At 32.7% G+C, this 18236-nt stretch overlaps 2 protein-coding genes across 5 annotated transcripts in view; one reads left to right on the forward strand and one right to left on the reverse strand.

The window, feature by feature from the left end:
• Positions 1–2597, reverse strand: part of LOC139494166 (F-box and leucine-rich repeat protein 13-like) — a 32307-nt gene extending 29710 nt beyond the window's left edge. For 2 of the 4 annotated variants that reach the window (XM_071282347.1, XM_071282353.1), the window contains exons 1-2: positions 2414–2583; positions 152–255 (exon numbers count right to left, since the gene is read on the reverse strand). In XM_071282347.1, the coding sequence (XP_071138448.1) occupies positions 152–255; positions 2414–2491 (182 nt within the window). In that variant the 5' untranslated portion in view covers positions 2492–2583. Of the gene's footprint in view, positions 1–151; positions 256–2413 lie in introns of all 4 variants that reach the window. The other 2 variants (XM_071282359.1, XM_071282343.1) reach the window with 2 other exon arrangements.
• Positions 2598–6780: 4183 nt separating this feature from the next.
• Positions 6781–12640, forward strand: LOC139494189 (uncharacterized). The gene is made up of 6 exons (XM_071282365.1): positions 6781–7280; positions 7701–7934; positions 8652–8881; positions 9569–9720; positions 11463–11579; positions 12349–12640. The coding sequence occupies exons 1-6, from the start codon at positions 6947–6949 to the stop codon at positions 12575–12577; spliced, it is 1296 nt and encodes a 431-aa protein (XP_071138466.1). The 5' UTR covers positions 6781–6946; the 3' UTR covers positions 12578–12640.
• The last annotated feature ends 5596 nt before the right edge of the window (positions 12641–18236 follow it).

Genomic DNA, 18236 nt, shown 5'->3' on the forward strand with positions numbered 1-18236 from the left:
GTTATGCATTGCAACACACAATACATAAATTTTTGTCAAGATCAGTTAGGATTAATAACAGGAGACTTTAATATGCAAAGATAACTTGATTGACAGGCAAAATCAAAATCTGTTGTAAATTGTCCATTATTGTACATATGTATATACATACCAATTAAGTTCTTCCAGACCACCTTCAGTCAGAAACTTGAGTTTGTCCAGTAAAAACTGTAAGGGATCTTCAGGACACATAATTGCAAGTCCAGTGAGTAGTGCCTATAAAAAGAGTTGATAAATGGTAAAAAAAGAATCATGATTTAATATCAACATTGAACAAGAAAGCACTTCAACAACAAATTTAAAAAAAGCCTTCTAGAGGTACAATATATTTGTAATTTTGTTTTTATATAATATAATATGTCATGCTATAAATTCATTTAATAGACAACTTTCGAGTTTGATGCATTCCCTCAGAAACTTTGGTTTTAGTGAACAGCATTTCTTGCGTTTAGGGGTGTCGTCACTTCCATCTAATGTTGAGCGAGTGGTTGGAAAATTATATAGACAATAACTGTTTAGTGTCTTTAAATATCAGCAGTTTTTGTAGGAGGCTAGGAAACAAGGTGTATGCATGCTTTTAGCGAGCTATTACACCTGTTTCGAGCCGAGTACAAATACAGCTGATATCTAAAGACACTCAACAGCTATTGTAGTTTATCCTGCAATTAATTCTGTATATAATTTGTGTTTTGAAAGACACAAAAACACATGTTTTGCATTTATTTTCTATTTGAAATCCCTTTCAGCCCGTGTAGTAATAAGATACAGTAGTCACACATTCAGCTGAAGACGGTTTCGCAAAAAAAGAATCTTGAATGGTCAACAGTAATACATCGCTCAAGGTGAATAATTATAACATAACAACTTATTTCAACAGTAAAAACAAATAACAAAACATTGTCCAATTTGAAACAGGAGTGTATGAGTTGTCCTATGCTTCAGATTCGACATTAGCTAAACATGCATACTGAAATTGACATGGTTATTTTTGTTACACAATCATACACATTCAAGTTTTGAAATCGATAGTTGTCATCTTAGAAAAGACATCATGTGTGTATGTTATCAGAAAACTGGTGCCATTTTTATTGCTCTAAAGAAATGTGTGAAAACAAACAGAATGTATAAAAGTAATCGTTAATTCGCAATTGATACGTCATTGGAATGCGACTGCAATACACATTCTGAGGTCATGCAGGTTCATACAATACTCAGTCGGCAGTGGGTGGAGCTTTAAAGTGATATTTGTATACATGTAGTATACAGATACAGCATAGCGATATCTGTAGGGCTGTATCTGTATAGTAGAACACCCAATTGCAGGATAAAAAGCTATATTGCACGAATTATTCGGCAAATTGAATTCTCAGAATTGTCTTTCAGCACTGCTGCCATTAGGGAATTGCGATTAAGTACCTGAAGAACAAACATTATTTTTAGTTTATCCTGCATGCACACTGATGATCACTAAGACGCTTGATGAATGTTTATGAAGTAGGGATACAGGCGATCCCCTCTTTCTGGTAAATGATGTCATAAAGGCACACATAATTGACGAGGTTTTTTCCGGTGACGCTGGTCTATTGTCTTTAAAAGTTATCAATGAACTGAAACAATCTAAGATAATTCTGCCATCAACACCAAAAGGGTGTGCAGCAAATAGAATTCATATATGATTGGCTGTTAAAAACGAAGAAAGGATGGAGTGTGATGCATAATTGGAGATACAAAAGGAGTCAACAGTTTACATTTACTGATTTAGCTGGTCTAGTCAGTGGAGAATACTGGAGATCTTCTTTGGCTCATTGAGAGCACGTACTGCCTGCAGATCCAAATATTGCAGTTTCTAATCTCGCTGGTACATCCATGTATATTTATGGTAGTGAAATTAAGTATCTCAGGCTTTCTTTTTTCTATGTTTCTCATATGCACAGTAAACCTATTTAATAATGGGTCCTGCTATGCTGTTTGACATCCCAAACATCATAAAATCAGTAGAAACACCAACAAATAAATAAAACTACAAAATAGGTCTCAAATTGTAGAAGCACATATAGGAAGTACAGCACCATTTCAAGAACTTGCAAGCCCTGTATCTCTATTCTGCATCTAAAAAACTATATAAATTACTGTACGAAATTTTCTATAAGTATAAATAACATCAGTCGTCTCAGTCGTCACTGTACATTTTGTACCATGTGAGGAACAATGCTATAAGTACAAGTTGTGTCAGATTTGACATTATGGTCAGGACCAGGACATTTTGCTTATATTAAAGATACTTGTCACCTGTCATTTTTTTAAACAATACAAATAAAAGACAAAATGATCTTATGAAGTTATAGCCAAATTTATTGCATCTTTAAATGCATACCTCATAAACATCTGGTAACTTATTTGACCGCAGATAAGTCTTTAATTCAGGGTTAGAGGATTTCATAGATGCAGCCATTTTCGGAACTTTATATAACAAGCAGCGTGAACTGAAAATAAATCAAATTATCGTATTTTTGGAATCCATGTTGTTTGTGTAGCAACGAAATATCCCGGATAATGATTATAATATTCAAGTCAATAGCGTAGCGCACCTTGCAATTTCCGGAAGGAATTGTGGAATAATCTTCTATGTATATGTATTTCCTTCTTATTATGGAACATATTATAGACAATATCCTTTTAGGAGGGGGAACTTATTCAAACTTGGACACACTAAAAGTTTTCCATAAATAACTAAAATTATTATTTTTCAAAATCAGAGTTTCAGGAATTTCAAAATTGAATCAGTGAGATTAAAACAAAAATGTTTTCACTTAACCTGTGATCATCCCACATTATTGGTGGGGATCGTGCTGCACAATCTTTAGTTTTCTGTGTTGTGTCTTGTATACTATTATTTGTCAGGTTTTTTTTGTTTTTTTTTGTTTTTTTTGTGTTTTTTTTTTTTTGCCGCATGGGCATTGGCGTTGTCAATATCATAAAAAAAAGAAGATGTGGTATGATTGCCAATGAGACAACTCCACACAAGAGACCAAATGACACTGACATAGAAATTAACAACTATAGGTTACCGTACGGCCTTCAACAATGAGCAAATTCCATACTGCAAACAATTTAAACGAGGAAACTAACGGCCTAATTTATGTAAAAAAAATAAACGAAAAACAAAAATGTAACACATCAACAAACAACCACTGAATTAAAGGCTTCTGACTTGGGACAGACACTTGCATTATGAATGTGGCGGGGTTGAAGATGTTAGCGGGATCACAACCCTCTCCTAACCAAACCCGACAGTGGTCACGTAAGAGGGGGGGGGCAAGGGGGGTCCCAAAAACAGCAAAACAGCAAATTGATTTGGCTCATAACAGATAACAAGGAATTAAAATGGACAAAAACAGATAACAGTAAATGAAATATTAAAATAATTCGGTCTTTGACAAATCAGTATTTCTTATTACGGATATAATCCTTTGTAATGCATTCCATTTTTTATGACTATGTTTTAGTATTAATTTATGTATCTAGAATATGTTTAAATTACTACTCAATATATTATAATATTTTGTATACTCTCGTTTACGGAACGTATTATGGTATACTGTTGTCCGTCTGTTGTCAACATGTCGGACATTAACTCAAAAACTCTATAACCATTTGCATTAAACTTTGGGAAATTGTTTATATCTATTGACGCTCCCTTTTTTTTTTTCTTTTTTTTTCTATAAATTTTAGATTTTAAGTTTCTGGGTAATGGGTTTTTATTCAATAAAATTGGTGTTTTTTTTTCAGTTTTCTGATAATATCTCAAAAATGCTTTCACAAAGCAAGGAATTTTGGTGAATTTATCGTTTATATCTATTAACATGAGGTCACTTTCAATTTTTATAAATTTTAGATTTTACGTTTCCGAGTTAACGGGTTTTATTAATTAAAAAGGGGTGATTTTCCAGTTTTCAGACATTAACACAAAAACGTTTTCAGCAGTTCTCATGAAACATTGGTGTATTGTTTATATATATATATTGACTGAGGCTCCCTTTGTTGCTAATCAAAAAAGTGACCTAAAAGAGTTTGAATATTCTGACTTTTTCTAAATGACCATTTAATGAGGTGTGTGAATTTTCCTTAATAAAACTATGAGGCAAAGTGGTATATAGGGTAGAAAAATCAAAAGCACCAATTATAAGCATGCAATTTATCAAGTACTTTGAACGAATTTTGACACTCTAAAAGCAATTTATTCCACTATTTTCAAAGGCCTTATTTGAACAATTTTTTATCAGCTGAGGTTTTTGATTGTACCAAATGTACTAGTAAGTAGAATACATAGTTTAATAGGGAAACAATAACTTGAAACGAAATAACTCTTTGTTTGTAATGAGTTATGTGCAGCTTCGGACCCAAGTACATGGTTGGAACTTTCATTGTACAATGCATTTGGTTCTGCTTTGAAAAGAATTACAGAGCTGTGTCTATGTACCATATTATATAAAAGGTTAAGTGGTTGTTAGGACCTAGTCCTTAATTGAGATCCTTGTCAGATATTCCTAGCCATATGTTTTCCTTTTTGTCATATTAAGAATTGTTTTAATTTAATATGTTCGTACGGAAAACAAGGAACATTATTCTCATACAAAAAATTAAGATAATTCTAAATACACATTCATAAAAAAAAAATGGAATTTATTACAAAGGATAATCATAAGATATACTTGAATTGTCCTGGACCTCACTTCTGAGATGGGTATATGTTAATGGAATCCTTCTCTGAATACAGGACAAACATATTAGTAGTGTTAGACCCCAATGGCCAATGATCTTCAATTTATACCGAATATTGACTGTCAAAAAAAATGCTAACATTCCAATTTTCAATAACAGTTAACAGCAAATACATTATCACAATAACAGATAACAAAAAAACTAAAAGCCCAATAACAGCTAACAAAGAATAAGACAATAACAGCTAACAGCAAATACATTTTCAAAATAACAGATAACAAAGAATTAAATTGCCCCATAACAGCATAACAGTTAAACCCCTTGCCCCCCCTCACGTAAGAGTACAAGAAGTTTTATTATAAATATTTTTCCATCGATCTTTGAATCCAACGTTGGCTTAGATTTTTTTTTATCATATTGAACATATATATATATATATACATACATATCTGTATACTTTTCCCGGAATTTTAATTGTTCACATATTATTTGATTTTATTAGTAAATGCATTAATAAGATAAATGCAAAGATGGCATAATACTTGTGATAGAGACTTAGTCAGCCGTGAGCGGTTGAGCTAAGAAAGTACTTCTTTAGCTTAGTCGTTATGCCGCGCTGCTTTGTAACACAGAGGTCCCGGGTTCGAGTCCCGAGCGCGATGGGAACTAAGCACTTATAGTACTAGTAACAAAAAGAACTTAATGAACTATTTATATTATGTCATGAAATCTTAAAGATTTTTGCACTGAAATATTGGACCATAGTTATTGATTTATTCCTGTATGTAAAGCTTTAAACAAAAATTAAACAAGACAAAAGTTTCGTTATAATTACAATGACTTGGTAAGCAGATTAAAATTTTGTTTAGCATTTTTTTTCCAAATCTTTTTTTGTATTTCTAGTCTATTTGTATTACATTATTAACGTTTTTAACGTTAGCATAAATATTTTCTAGCAAATATATAGACAGGAAAAACTAAAAAAGATTTGAAAAAAACATTGACAAACAAAATTCTAATCTGCTAACCAAGTCTCTGTGAGTGAGAGGGTGAATGGCAATCTTAGTTATAGCTTAAGCACATACGTTTGTGAACTGGTGTACATGAAATATCTTATAAAGTCGTGTTATGTCCATTATACATACTGTAACTAAACTTTAAGAGACATGAAGGAACAATTGCAACAAATCTCATTGCAAATTTCATTCTTCCAATTAACATTTTAAGGAGATATAAGATGTGGTATGAGTGCCAATGGGACAAATCTTAATCCAAGTTTCAAACCTGAAATACTTACCAAAAATATGTTAGTGTTCTAGATGTTTGAAAACATTCATTGAAATAAGAAAATGACTAATACCACATTACTTTAATCTTATCAGATGTGCTTTACTAGTCATGGAATGCACTACAGAAGGACAAGTGTGTTAGATAACTGATATTAGTATGGTCAAAGTGGAATGACGTATTTATTAGAGACAATCATTTCCATAAACCATGCTGAGAAAATTCATTTTTTGTCAAGGTGACGACAAAACAGAGGAAAACTAAGGTTAGTATAGTAGTTTAAACTTTTATCTTCATGAATATATCTACGATAAAGAAAATGGTAATGCTACCAACGATATAACCCTTTTTTTTTTTATCTTTATTTGAGTTCAATGATCAGGCCAGTACAAGAGTGATCCAGCGGGAAATGTCTGGAACAGATGATAGCAAGGAACATACCTACAAGGTTCATGGTCAAGCAAATCTACCTTTAAAGTACTAAACACAACACTATGTAAATAAAAATATGCAGTTACATACAAACACCCACACATTTTAAATCATCACAAGCATTAAATCGTCCCTAAGTCTGCATCTTTTTTTTATCAAATGTATTTTTGTCTTTTTTATGTTCTTCCACATTGACGAATATCCCACACATAATTAGAACACACCAGCTATCGGACAAATTATGCTATGTCCTAGGCTAATCTTCTAGTCTAAGATTGTCGTATATATAGTAAAGTGGCATGATTCCCAAGTACGTCGAACTTCTTACCAAAGCAGTGCGGGATAAGAAAGTGTGATTGGATAATTATATATAATATATATGTAAACGTCATTCTAAATAATTATACAAATAGCACTGATTTATAATCAGTTATACTTAAAACACAACCGCCATCGGATACCAAACATGGAATCGAAACAAATTTGTATTGCTACCATGACATTAATTTTCTCAATGCAGCTCATTTCGGCATACAATTTACAATACATTGGCAATTTTACAGTCAGCCATCCAGGATTTTTGAGTTTGATTCGAACACAGGATACCGGGAGAATAAACGACGATTATTCCTTGTTTGTGTCTAGTTTTAATGGAGCACCTTTTACTACAGATCACGTGTACTTCGTACCAGCAATTGGAACTGTTGTACAAACATTTCAAAGCAATGGTCACCATACAGTGAAACATACTACATTGAGTAGTAATATTGTCTGGCCTAACGAGGTCAATCAAGTTCCAGGTAGGAGTTTTTTTTATTAAGGATAATATGTGACCAAGGATGGTTGTGCTTTGGATATAAAAACAAAAAGACGACTATATAAAAAGTATAGCTCTTCTCCACTTTCCCAGCAATCGATTGATTGCTCTATAACATGGGTAATGGAAGATACATATCTCTTAAATACATTTAGGTCTTATAACAGTAACAGAAAAACATCTTCTGGTAGGCTAATATACCTTTTATATGATCTCATAATTATCATCGTTCGAAATAGTTAAGACATACCATTTGCCACCGGACGCAGTTGCAAATATCAATCCATCATAGTTACCTGGCAATTCTGGTCTATATATTAATTATATCCTTAATATGTACATTGACACAGATTTTGTAATATTTTTAATTCGTGAAATTCACAAAATTGGATAACTGTTGTAGATGACGTATTTGGAAAGAAAATGATGTCGATTGCCGGTGGCTTTCTGGTTCCATTAAAAACAAAAGGAAGTATTCGATTAGTAGACTTGTCGACAGGTACCCCACAACGACCAACGGAAATGACAACTGGATCGGACGATCATCACTGGTTTTACCACAGAGTATTATGGCTCGATATGAATGGGGATGGAAAGAAAGATGCTGTTACGTGTCGGGCTAAAAAGTCACTTCTGGGTAAAGTCATGCACGTATATATAGGCACCGACCGTTTTTTGTGGGTTGGGTATGGGCGTGTTTTTATTCTATCATTATTCAGTATTCAGTTAGCTTTGATTAATTATTTGATTCTTTATTTCTGGTGAGAAAAAAAACCCATTTGTTCCTAAAGGAAGTTAAAAAAAATTGTATTTACATATATACAATCATTTCTTTTAAAACTGTATGTTATATATTTTTTTTTATGCAAGTAGAAAATGTGTGTCCCGCAAAAAAAACAAAAAAAAACCACGGTTGATCCCCATCCGCAATGTGAAAAAAATATTGTTGGTTGATTAGGTAAGCGGAGCTAATAATTCTATAATCTTGTGTTGCTTTTTCTTTCTGGATTTAACTTGGAGTCCGAGATCGGTATTTCTGTTATACTTTTTATCAGTCGATTTGTTATTCACTCAATAAAAATTAAGTACTTAATATATAAATTGAACACTAAATGGAAATATTTTATCAAGATTTCAACTAATCTTCTGTCTCTTGGTCACGTACATACTATACTTGTGACCATGCCGGTTTAATTTCAACACGAGGGAACAATGTAGAGTAAGAATTTGTCGAAAAATGTTTAATATTTCCTTTGGATTTTTTAAAACTTTAATTCAGTGTCAACTATACTTACTCTAGATGTCTATGTTTATATGAAATAGAAAAACACTCTCATTGTAAATGACTTATCAGGGAGTGGTACTGGACAGTTAGTTTGGTATGAACATCCACAGACTGATAGCATCAGTAATCCTTGGCACCATTTTATCATTGCTGACCATTCGGACACTTTTTTTGATATAACAACATTGACCACACCTACAGGGACCAATACTGTCATAGTAACAACTGGCTTCTTTTCAAATCAACTAAAAATCTACTGGACAACAGATCCCGCAGGAAAATGGACGGACACTCTCAAGGTTGTTTCCCTATTTTCTTTTTGTTTGTTATTAAGTCTTCCCACATATACTAAACAATCTGAAGCATTTGTAATGTATATATGAGTTTTCTGAGATAATCCATTTGTCAATTAATCAGCAATACAATTCCTTAAAATTTCAACTCAACGGTTTAGGTCCTAAAAATTAAAAATAACTTGAAATTACGTTCTTAATCGATTCCAAGATTTAAATAAAATAAGATGATATAGGAATAAAAATTGTTAACTTTTTCTACACTTATAAAGTTGAATACGAAATGTATAAACACACCGCCAAGACCGGTCAAAACGAGGACGTTTATTTGATGTCTCATGTTGATAGAATCAATGCTACCCTATATATCAGTATATGCGCTTAAAAGAACCATTGCAGTGCTCTAAAACTTGGAGAGTTCCGTATAGTTGTGCTTATTTAAAATCAACATTTTTGTCCATTTTCTTATCTAAATGCCACATGTACCCATTTTCAATAGCAGTGCATACCTCCGCCAACCCACTCTCCAGAATCTACCTATACCTAATCAATTGATCGTTCTCGTCCCGAATATGCACTAGCCATTATACTTACAATCAACAACGTACTGAAATAAAGAGGCATGGCACTGTGTAAAAAAATCATTTTGTTGTGTTCATGTGATTTTAGTTTCTATTTTTTTTTTACTTTTAGATTAAATCAAGAGTAATTGAAGAACATATCGGTCATGTGTTTGATGTTCAGATTGATGACGTAAATAACGATGGGAAATCAGATTTGTTAGTCACCTCAAATGGTCTTAGTAATACCGCCGTCTATGTTTATGAAATACCAGCGGATTTCAGGTATAATTTCTTATACAAAATGATAAAGAATTATTTATATTTAGCGTTTAATAATAGTTGAATTTAAGATCAGTTATAGTATCTATTAAACCCAAACATACTCCAATCTGTACATGTCACATGAAATGATAAATCCTTAATTACCATATGCAGGATACTGTAATATAATTAATTCTTTTTACGCTTAATTGAGGACTTCAGACACTGGGTCGAAACTTTAAAGAAATACTGACAGTTTTATAAGAATCAATGCATCGATTTCAGAGTTTCCTGGAATTGATCTAGCAACGTACATATTGACATTTATCTTTACTGGCAGTTAGATTTACAAGTAGTGTTCTGGCAATCCAATATTGATGTTTAGATTTATTGGCAGTGTTCTAGCAATTCAATATTGCCATTTAGATTTACTAGCAGTGTTCTAGAAATCAAACATTGACATTTGATTTACTGGCAGTGTTCTAGCAATGAACATATTGACATTTAGATTTATTGGTAGTGTTCTAGCAATCCCATATTGACATTTAAATTTACTGGCAGTGTTCTAGTAATCAACTATTGACATTTAGATATATTGAGTGTTCTAGCAATAAATATATTGACGTTTAGATTTATTGGAAGTGTTCTAGCAATCAAATATTGATATTTAAATTTACTAGCAGTGTTCTATATAGCTAGCTATGAACATATTAAATATTTAGATTTACTGGTAGTGTTCTAGCAATGTACACATTGACGTTTAGATTTACTGGCAGTGTTCTAGCAATATACATATTGAACTTAAATTCAACTGACAGTGTAATAGCAATGTACATATTGACGTTTAGATTTATTGACATTGTTCTAGCAATGTACATATTGATATTTAGATTTACTGGCAGTATTCTAGCTATATACATATTGATCTTAAATTTAACTGGCAGTGTTCTAGCAATGTAAATATTGACGTTTAGATTTATTGACAGTGTTCTAGCAATGAACATATTGACGTTTAGATTCATTAACAGTATTCAAGCAATCAGAAGTTAGAACATATTGATATTTAGATTTACTGGCAGTGTTCAATTAATGTGCATATTGACAAGTAGATTTATTGACAGTATTCAGGCAATGAACATATTGATAAATTAGATTTATTGGCAGTTGTCTAGCAATATACATATTGAAGTGTTATAGCCACGAGAATACTCATATTTAGATTTACTGACAGTGTTCTGGCAATGAATATATTGACATACATGTTTACTTTTAGAGTTCTAGACATTTAGATTTTCTTATAGTGTACTAGCAATGGACATATTGACTTTTGAATAAACTGACATTGCTCTTAGTGAACATATTGAAGAGGGGCAAAACAAACTGACAACGCAATGGCTAAAACGGGAAAAGACAAACAGACAAATACGAACTTATGATTTGCTTACATTGCTGTAGCAACAAACCAATTGAAAATATCAACTTTATGGTTTATTGATGCTGCTCTTGCAATGAACACAATAGTATTGAGTCGACTGATATTTTTTTAAGCAATAAACACATTATGGTCTCAGAATTTACCGACAGTTATCTAGAAAAAAAGATATTGTCAAAATATGATAATTTAAATTTACATATTTTAAATCCGTTATAGCACTAATTAGAAAGAAAATTGATTTTTTATGTCTGATCATTTCATTGGTTTCTATAATATGTCTGGTTGAATATACAAATTATATAATGCTAATCATATGATTTGATTTCAGAACGCAAACGTTTACTCGACACACAATCATGACAGGTTTTAAATCACACAATCTTCTTCCCGGCGGTGGTGCACCAGGATCGGCTAAAACTATTAGGAATCCATCCATAAACAATGGGTAATTATCCCAACGTATATGTTACTAGATATAAAAAATACTTAGTTCTGGTATGATTATATACCAATGAGACAACTATCAACTCAAAGTATAAACAATTATAGGTTACCGTCAGCCTTCAACAATGAGAAAAGCCCACGTATTACAGTTATCTTTAAAATAGGGTCTGAATGGGGTTTACCAGGGGCGGATCCAGCCATTTTAAAAATGGGGTTCCTAACCCAGGACAAAGGGGGGGGGGGCTTCCAATTACATGTCCCCATTCAAATGCATTGATCGTCCCAAAAAAAGGGGGGGTTCCAACCCCCGGAACCCCCCCTGCGGATCCGCGCCTGTTTACAGAAGTAGAGAGTAATTGTCCAGTAATGTATTAGCTATGTTTATAAATAAAATAAAAAAACAGTCTTAGTAATGATATAAACATTATTTGTAGATTTTACTATGAAGTTAGATTGATAAGCTTTAACAGTAATTTAGTAAAGATCTTTGTCTATGAGTTTACATGGATCGTAACTAAATCCACGGTCTCTATAAACAACATCATCATAACAATAAAGATGGGCTATCCGGCCGTTTTTTATAAAAAAATAAATAAAAAATATTCTAATTTGATGCATTTAGATGACTACTTCATGTGAGTTGTGAAATTTTTTGTCGTTTAGAAGAAAATTCAAAACTTTGGGATGGTGGACTATATCCACCCTGATTTTTCATTTATTTTGTAGAAATATGTTTAGCTTAAAATTGTGTTTGTACCAATTTCTTTCAGAAAGCCCCTCATTTTATTGTCCGGTGACGATGACAGCCATGCTTACATCTTGAATGCTGTTTCTGAAAGTGTATCTGATTGGTCATACCATTCTAATAAAATACTAGATACAAAAAGTGGAACCGTTGGTGGAATCACGTCGCATGATATAGATGGAGATGGAAATCTTGAGATATTCGTTCCTGCATATTCAAATAATTTAATACATATCTTCAAACTTTTGCCATAAATTAAACATTACAGCAACTATACGAATATGTACTTTTAATAAATGAATAAAGAAAGGAAAGTTTCTTCTTTTGTACCATGCCCCATTTTGCGGTGTTTCATATTCTAAAGTCTATCTGAATCTGTTTGAAAATTCCGCTCAACCCGATACTAGGGGCAGTGCTCCGTGTTGGCGGCTTCATTGTGACTGAGATTAAGAACAGCAATAAAAGCGCTGTTTCTTTGGTTTTTGTGTGTTTTTGGTGTGCATGTACTGGTTTTGCGTCATTCATGGATACTCCATAATCTTTGTTTTTCAAATACATTTTAGAGACGTGTTATAAAGCAAACAATGTGGAAATGAAAAAAATATGGCGTACTAATTTGTAATAAATGTTGTAAAAACAGCAAGATGAAAGGTCAACATGCAATTTTCACCATCACCACATATACCTTTAGAAAGGAAAAAACAGTTTAACTTAATTGGAAATGCAAATAATTGTGTCAACTTGTGATTTTCAATAAGTCAAATCTTTAAATTAATGAATGTTATCACAAACACAAAGATGTAAATGGAATATATATTGTAGAAAATGACAAACAGAATTTGAAATATTTACCGGTCGACTGATATGTATATTAATTAGTATGATTGTCCATTGGTACCGCAGGTAAACATATCCAAAATGAGCCTGAGAGAGGCATACGATACCAGAGGGACATTCATTCTCATAAATCAAACTTTAACTGACACTGCAATGGCTCAAAAAGAAAAAGACCTATAGACATACAATAGTACACAAAACACAACATAGAAAACTAAATACTTCAACAAGCAACACTAACTCAACAAAAAACTGGGGATGTTCCCAGGATCCTGATCCCGTGACATATGGCACCTGTTGTGTTGTTCATGCTAATACATACCCGATAATGATTCCACTTCGGTAAGTCACATTCGGGAAAGGGGGAAGGGATATTTACGACATGAGGCTATATCATTTGTGAAACGGATATTCTATAACGGTCAACCAACTCATGATGGCGTCCGTAAAACTTATGACGGGATGATTACATCTTCAACACTTGGAACTCTTGGTTTAATAGCTTCCTTTTGATCAGCAACCCACTATCATGAATCATGATACGAAATAAAAGCCCTGGGCGTCAGTTATATCAATATAATTTAAATTCTTTCTGGCAATTTTTGTTAGAGTCGGTGCGTTTATGCATGTTAGTTTGTTTAAATGCAATATTCAACTGTTTGTCAATCTTCTGTTAATGTTCCTGGCTGAGTAACATCTCTTTTGTTTTTAACTTTTTATAGTTGTTTTGTCTATTATAGAATTTGGGATTCGTGACAGATCTTTGCTGCATCTGATTACTGACTATATGTATGCATGATTTGTGGGTTGTTTTGTCCATTTCTGTTATATCAGCTCCTTGAATGACGTTCCAGCGTTATAATTGGGTATTTTATTAAAATAAATGCATCAATAGTGATTGAATCGACAGTATTTGTGCAATAAAAATAAAATTTAGAACGCAAAATGGAATAATACCAAAGACACAACAACCCGATCAAAAAGCATGCAGATAGCCAATGGGTCTTTAACGCAGCGAGAAAATCCCGAACCCGAAGTTGGGCCTCAGCTGTTCCCTAGATAAAATTGTGTACTAGTTCAGTGAAAATCGACGTCATACAAAACTCAAAAACATATAAAAGAACTACAATTGCCAATATAGAATAAAGAAACACACAATAAAAAGAGGGCCGAAAGATACCAGAGGGACATTCAAACTCATAAATCGAAAATAAACTGACAACGCCATAGCCAAAAATGAAAAAGACAAAAAGACAAATAATAGTACAGATAACACAAGTCAACATAAAAAACTAAAGACTTAAGCAACACGAACCCCGACAAAACCTGGGGGTGATCTCAAGTGCTCCGGAAGGGTAAGCAGATCTTGTTCCTCATGTCACGGGCACCTTTCGTGTTGCTCATGTTAGTACAAACCCGGTAAATAGTCTAGTTCTGTAGGCCACATTAGTGAAAAGGGAACGGGATTGTAGTTATGACATAAGGGACATGTCCGATATTATCAGTGATATTCCATATTAGACGTTAAGCACGATATTGCGTCTCAAATGGTAACGTCAAATTTTTACGTTTTACGGCGATTACCGATTATTTGGGATACGTTTTGTATTTCGCTTGCAGTTTTTGTTTTGCACATCAATATGGATACTTCTTATAATGTTTTGTTGTACTGAATATGCATTGAATATTTCTCAATGAAGGTAACGTAAGCAACAAACAACAAAATATATCGTATTTGGGTAATGCATATCTTTATGAAATGAGAAGATATATACGGCATGATGAGTGCCAATGAGACAACTCTCTACCAGAGATCAATTGACATAAAACGTATTAAAGTGCAATGTTTTCCCATTTAGATCCGAAAAGGAGGAGGATATATATTTTGCTTTAATATAAAAAGTTTGTCGAGAATAACAAGTTAAACGGGTCTTGCTTATAAAATTCACTATACTTAATAGCGGTACAATATTAGATTATGAAATGAAACGATTGTCAGAAAAAAGGGTTAATTATAATTCATCTCATATGTTTACAAGCTTTGTATGATGTGGAGAGGTATATAGCCACGCTTTAGGCCCAATTTTATTTTCACTTTCAATTCTATACACATGAATCTTATTGCAGAGAAATAAAAAAAAAAATCGCAGTCAGTTTACGCTTCCCAAATTTGAAAATTTGATAAAGATGATTTGTTATCCTCTTGTGATACAAAACTTTTTCACAACGTAAGAACCTCATCTAAACCAAACAAACCCAGTCGTCGGATTTTTTTTTATGATGCTTTGTAGTCTTTTTGATAGTATTTGACTATAAAAAAAATTCTATCTGAGGAACTATATACAGATGATCCACCATAAATAGCGTACCCCGAATCGACAACGTTGAAAACATACGAAAATCGTCCAGTGGACAAACTTGCAAGACATTTCATTTCTTTGAAAACGAAGTCGTTTTGACTACGCAAGTTATCACAAAGTATGTAGCTGTTTTGTAAATTTAAAGCACAATTACGGAAAAGGACTATTTAGCATGCAACTAATCTAAATTTTTAATAAATAACGTCGCAAATGACAATTTATTTGTAAAAAATGGCGAAATCCGACATTGGACATCTTGCAAGACATTTGCCAGAAGCCGTTGCATTTTGATATGTGACATCATATGTAGTGTGAGTGCTCCAAAAATTCGATTTTGATATGGTCTATGTATGCACATAGGTGAGCCGAATTTACACAAACGAAATATCATATTATCTTATATTTTAAAACCTATAAATTTTGATAACTTAACATCTTCCAAAATCTGACCAATATGAACACTATTTGTTTTTGCCAAAAAATAGCGTTGGTCGTAACAGAAACACATATCCAGTAATATTGTTATACTTTATATATGAAGCATATCATTCATTCGAATTTTCGTGGATATAACACTATTTTGAAGAACACAAACACCCCTGCTAAAGTGATTATGCGTATAGTCTGTTGCGTCTGACACGCATATTTTTGACGTTTTGTCAATATGTTGTCCTTATTTTAGACTAAAGTAAAATATGATAAAACAATTTGTACTTTTTTTCGGCATAGTATTTACCTGTCTAGTCTATGAATATAAGTTTTATATAACTTAACTGTTATGATTTTATAGAAAAGCTGTTTATTAGTGTGGACTGGTTGATTACACGGTATTGACGCAATAACGTGCGTAACGTCACAACGGTCAACCAACTCGTGATGGCGACCGTAAAATTAACGAAGGAACGATTTCCCATTTGGAACTCTTGATTTAATAGCTTCCTTGTGAGCAGCAACCCTCTATAAAGGAAATCGTGATAGGAAATACAAGCCCGGGAATATCGTATCAATTAGAAGATATATACTCCGTATGCAGGCGCTGCTGGAATGTTGCTACTTAGAAATTGGGAGTGAAAATCGACTTCATACTAAACTCCAAAACATATAAATGATCTAAAATTAAAGTATACCTCTAAAGCCAACGTAGAATTAAGAAACACACAGCAATACACACAGTAAAAGAGAGGCGAGAGCTTCCAGAAGGACATTCAACTTGAACTCCTAGAGAGAAGCTGAAATCATCTCTTTTATCGTAAAGTTTTGTTTTCAATCGACCCTCATTGTCAATTTCTAAATGTAAGTCAAGATATGAGGCAGACAAATAGGAATGCCTACTCAAATCAACTGATCATCATCGGGGCAATCAATTAGAAATCGAACAATTACAGAAGACGGTGTCTACCATGCACTTGCAGATTTATTAAAACAAATATTTGTGTACTGGTATAGACTTGAGCACTCCCCATCTCATCTGTTGAGTCGAGCCTTTTAATGAATATAAATCTAGCAATAAGCAGTCAAATAATTCATGGTACTCCAATATAAGGTGTTTTACAGTGAAAAACGTGATATTAACCTATCCATCTACACAAAACTAGTAAGTACAAATAAATTTAAATTGTATTAAAAAAATGTCTCCAAAAGAACTTTCTTAAAAAAAAATAGCCATTCAAACGATACTGGAAGACTAAGTACATATTTTAAGTTCAAAGGAGCAGGTTCGATAAGATCCTAAAATGGCCTTCTATTGTACCTCAAATTTCAAATTAGGATTTATTGACCAATATCACAAGGAATCATAGCTAATACATTGACTAGATAAGAAATAGGCTTATTTGTTGAAAAATTACGTTCCTGCGTTCTACTGATGACGTCGCAGACAGTACTCATTTTGATTTCCCACGAAAAATCAATGAAAATTGGTAAATTTTGCATTGATTATTGGACAGGAAACATGCATAGAGCGCATACGTCGACAAAAAAGATTTTTGAACACAATGTTTGGAATGACATTTCACATGTTTAACTTGAATATTTAGTTTGTCGACGCCTGCGCTCTATGTTTCCTGGTTCTAAATTTGGTTGAAATCTGGCCAATTTTGTCAAATTTCGTCAAAATCTCTTATTTTAACCTATTTTGGATGTAGAAATCAACGCTTTAAAATAAAACTTTGACGCAAATAGTTAAATTTTACTTTCTAACATGTCTTTTAGACAATTTCAAGCATATTTTATCTTGTACAATTAAATTTTATAATCGGGGCCAAATATGGCCCTTACCGAACTTACTCCCTTGCTTTCAATTACGAAAATTACTTAAACATAAAAAAAAAATAACAGCAGAAGAACCGTAACAAAATTAATTTTAACGGAGTAACCAGTCTGAGAATACAAACTGGGAGACATGAACGCAAACTAAATATTATTTCAGGAAAACGGAAAATCTTGTCCAGATGCGAAAGGCTCTGTCAACACTTTTCACTTAATTTAATAGAAAATGAGCTTCATTTTGTTTTTAGAGTGCCCTAGCTAGCTCTATATAGCTCACCACGATTAGAATTTTCACAAAAAAATATTAAAAAAAAATCCATATCTGAAAAATACATAAATTAAGAAAATCTCTTTTATCTGGATAATGACGTATGAAGATTTAGTTTTAATACAGATTTTAGTATGATATACATAAATAAAAATTTCCAGATCAGACGGGGAAAAAAAA

The sequence above is a fragment of the Mytilus edulis genome, chromosome 1, assembly GCF_963676685.1.
Source record: "Mytilus edulis chromosome 1, xbMytEdul2.2, whole genome shotgun sequence".
In the NCBI taxonomy this organism is placed as follows: Eukaryota; Metazoa; Mollusca; class Bivalvia; order Mytilida; family Mytilidae; genus Mytilus; species Mytilus edulis.

What these genes read in the sequence shown, in the direction of transcription:
- LOC139494189 (XM_071282365.1), top strand. Translation starts at nt 6,947, where the DNA reads ATGGAATCGAAACAAATTTGTATTGCTACCATGACATTAATTTTCTCA. An exon ending in CGAGGTCAATCAAGTTCCAG is followed by an intron (nt 7,281 to 7,700) that starts GTAGGAGTTTTT and finishes TAACTGTTGTAG; the next exon opens with ATGACGTATTTGGAAAGAAA. An exon ending in GAAATACCAGCGGATTTCAG is followed by an intron (nt 9,721 to 11,462) that starts GTATAATTTCTT and finishes ATTTGATTTCAG; the next exon opens with AACGCAAACGTTTACTCGAC.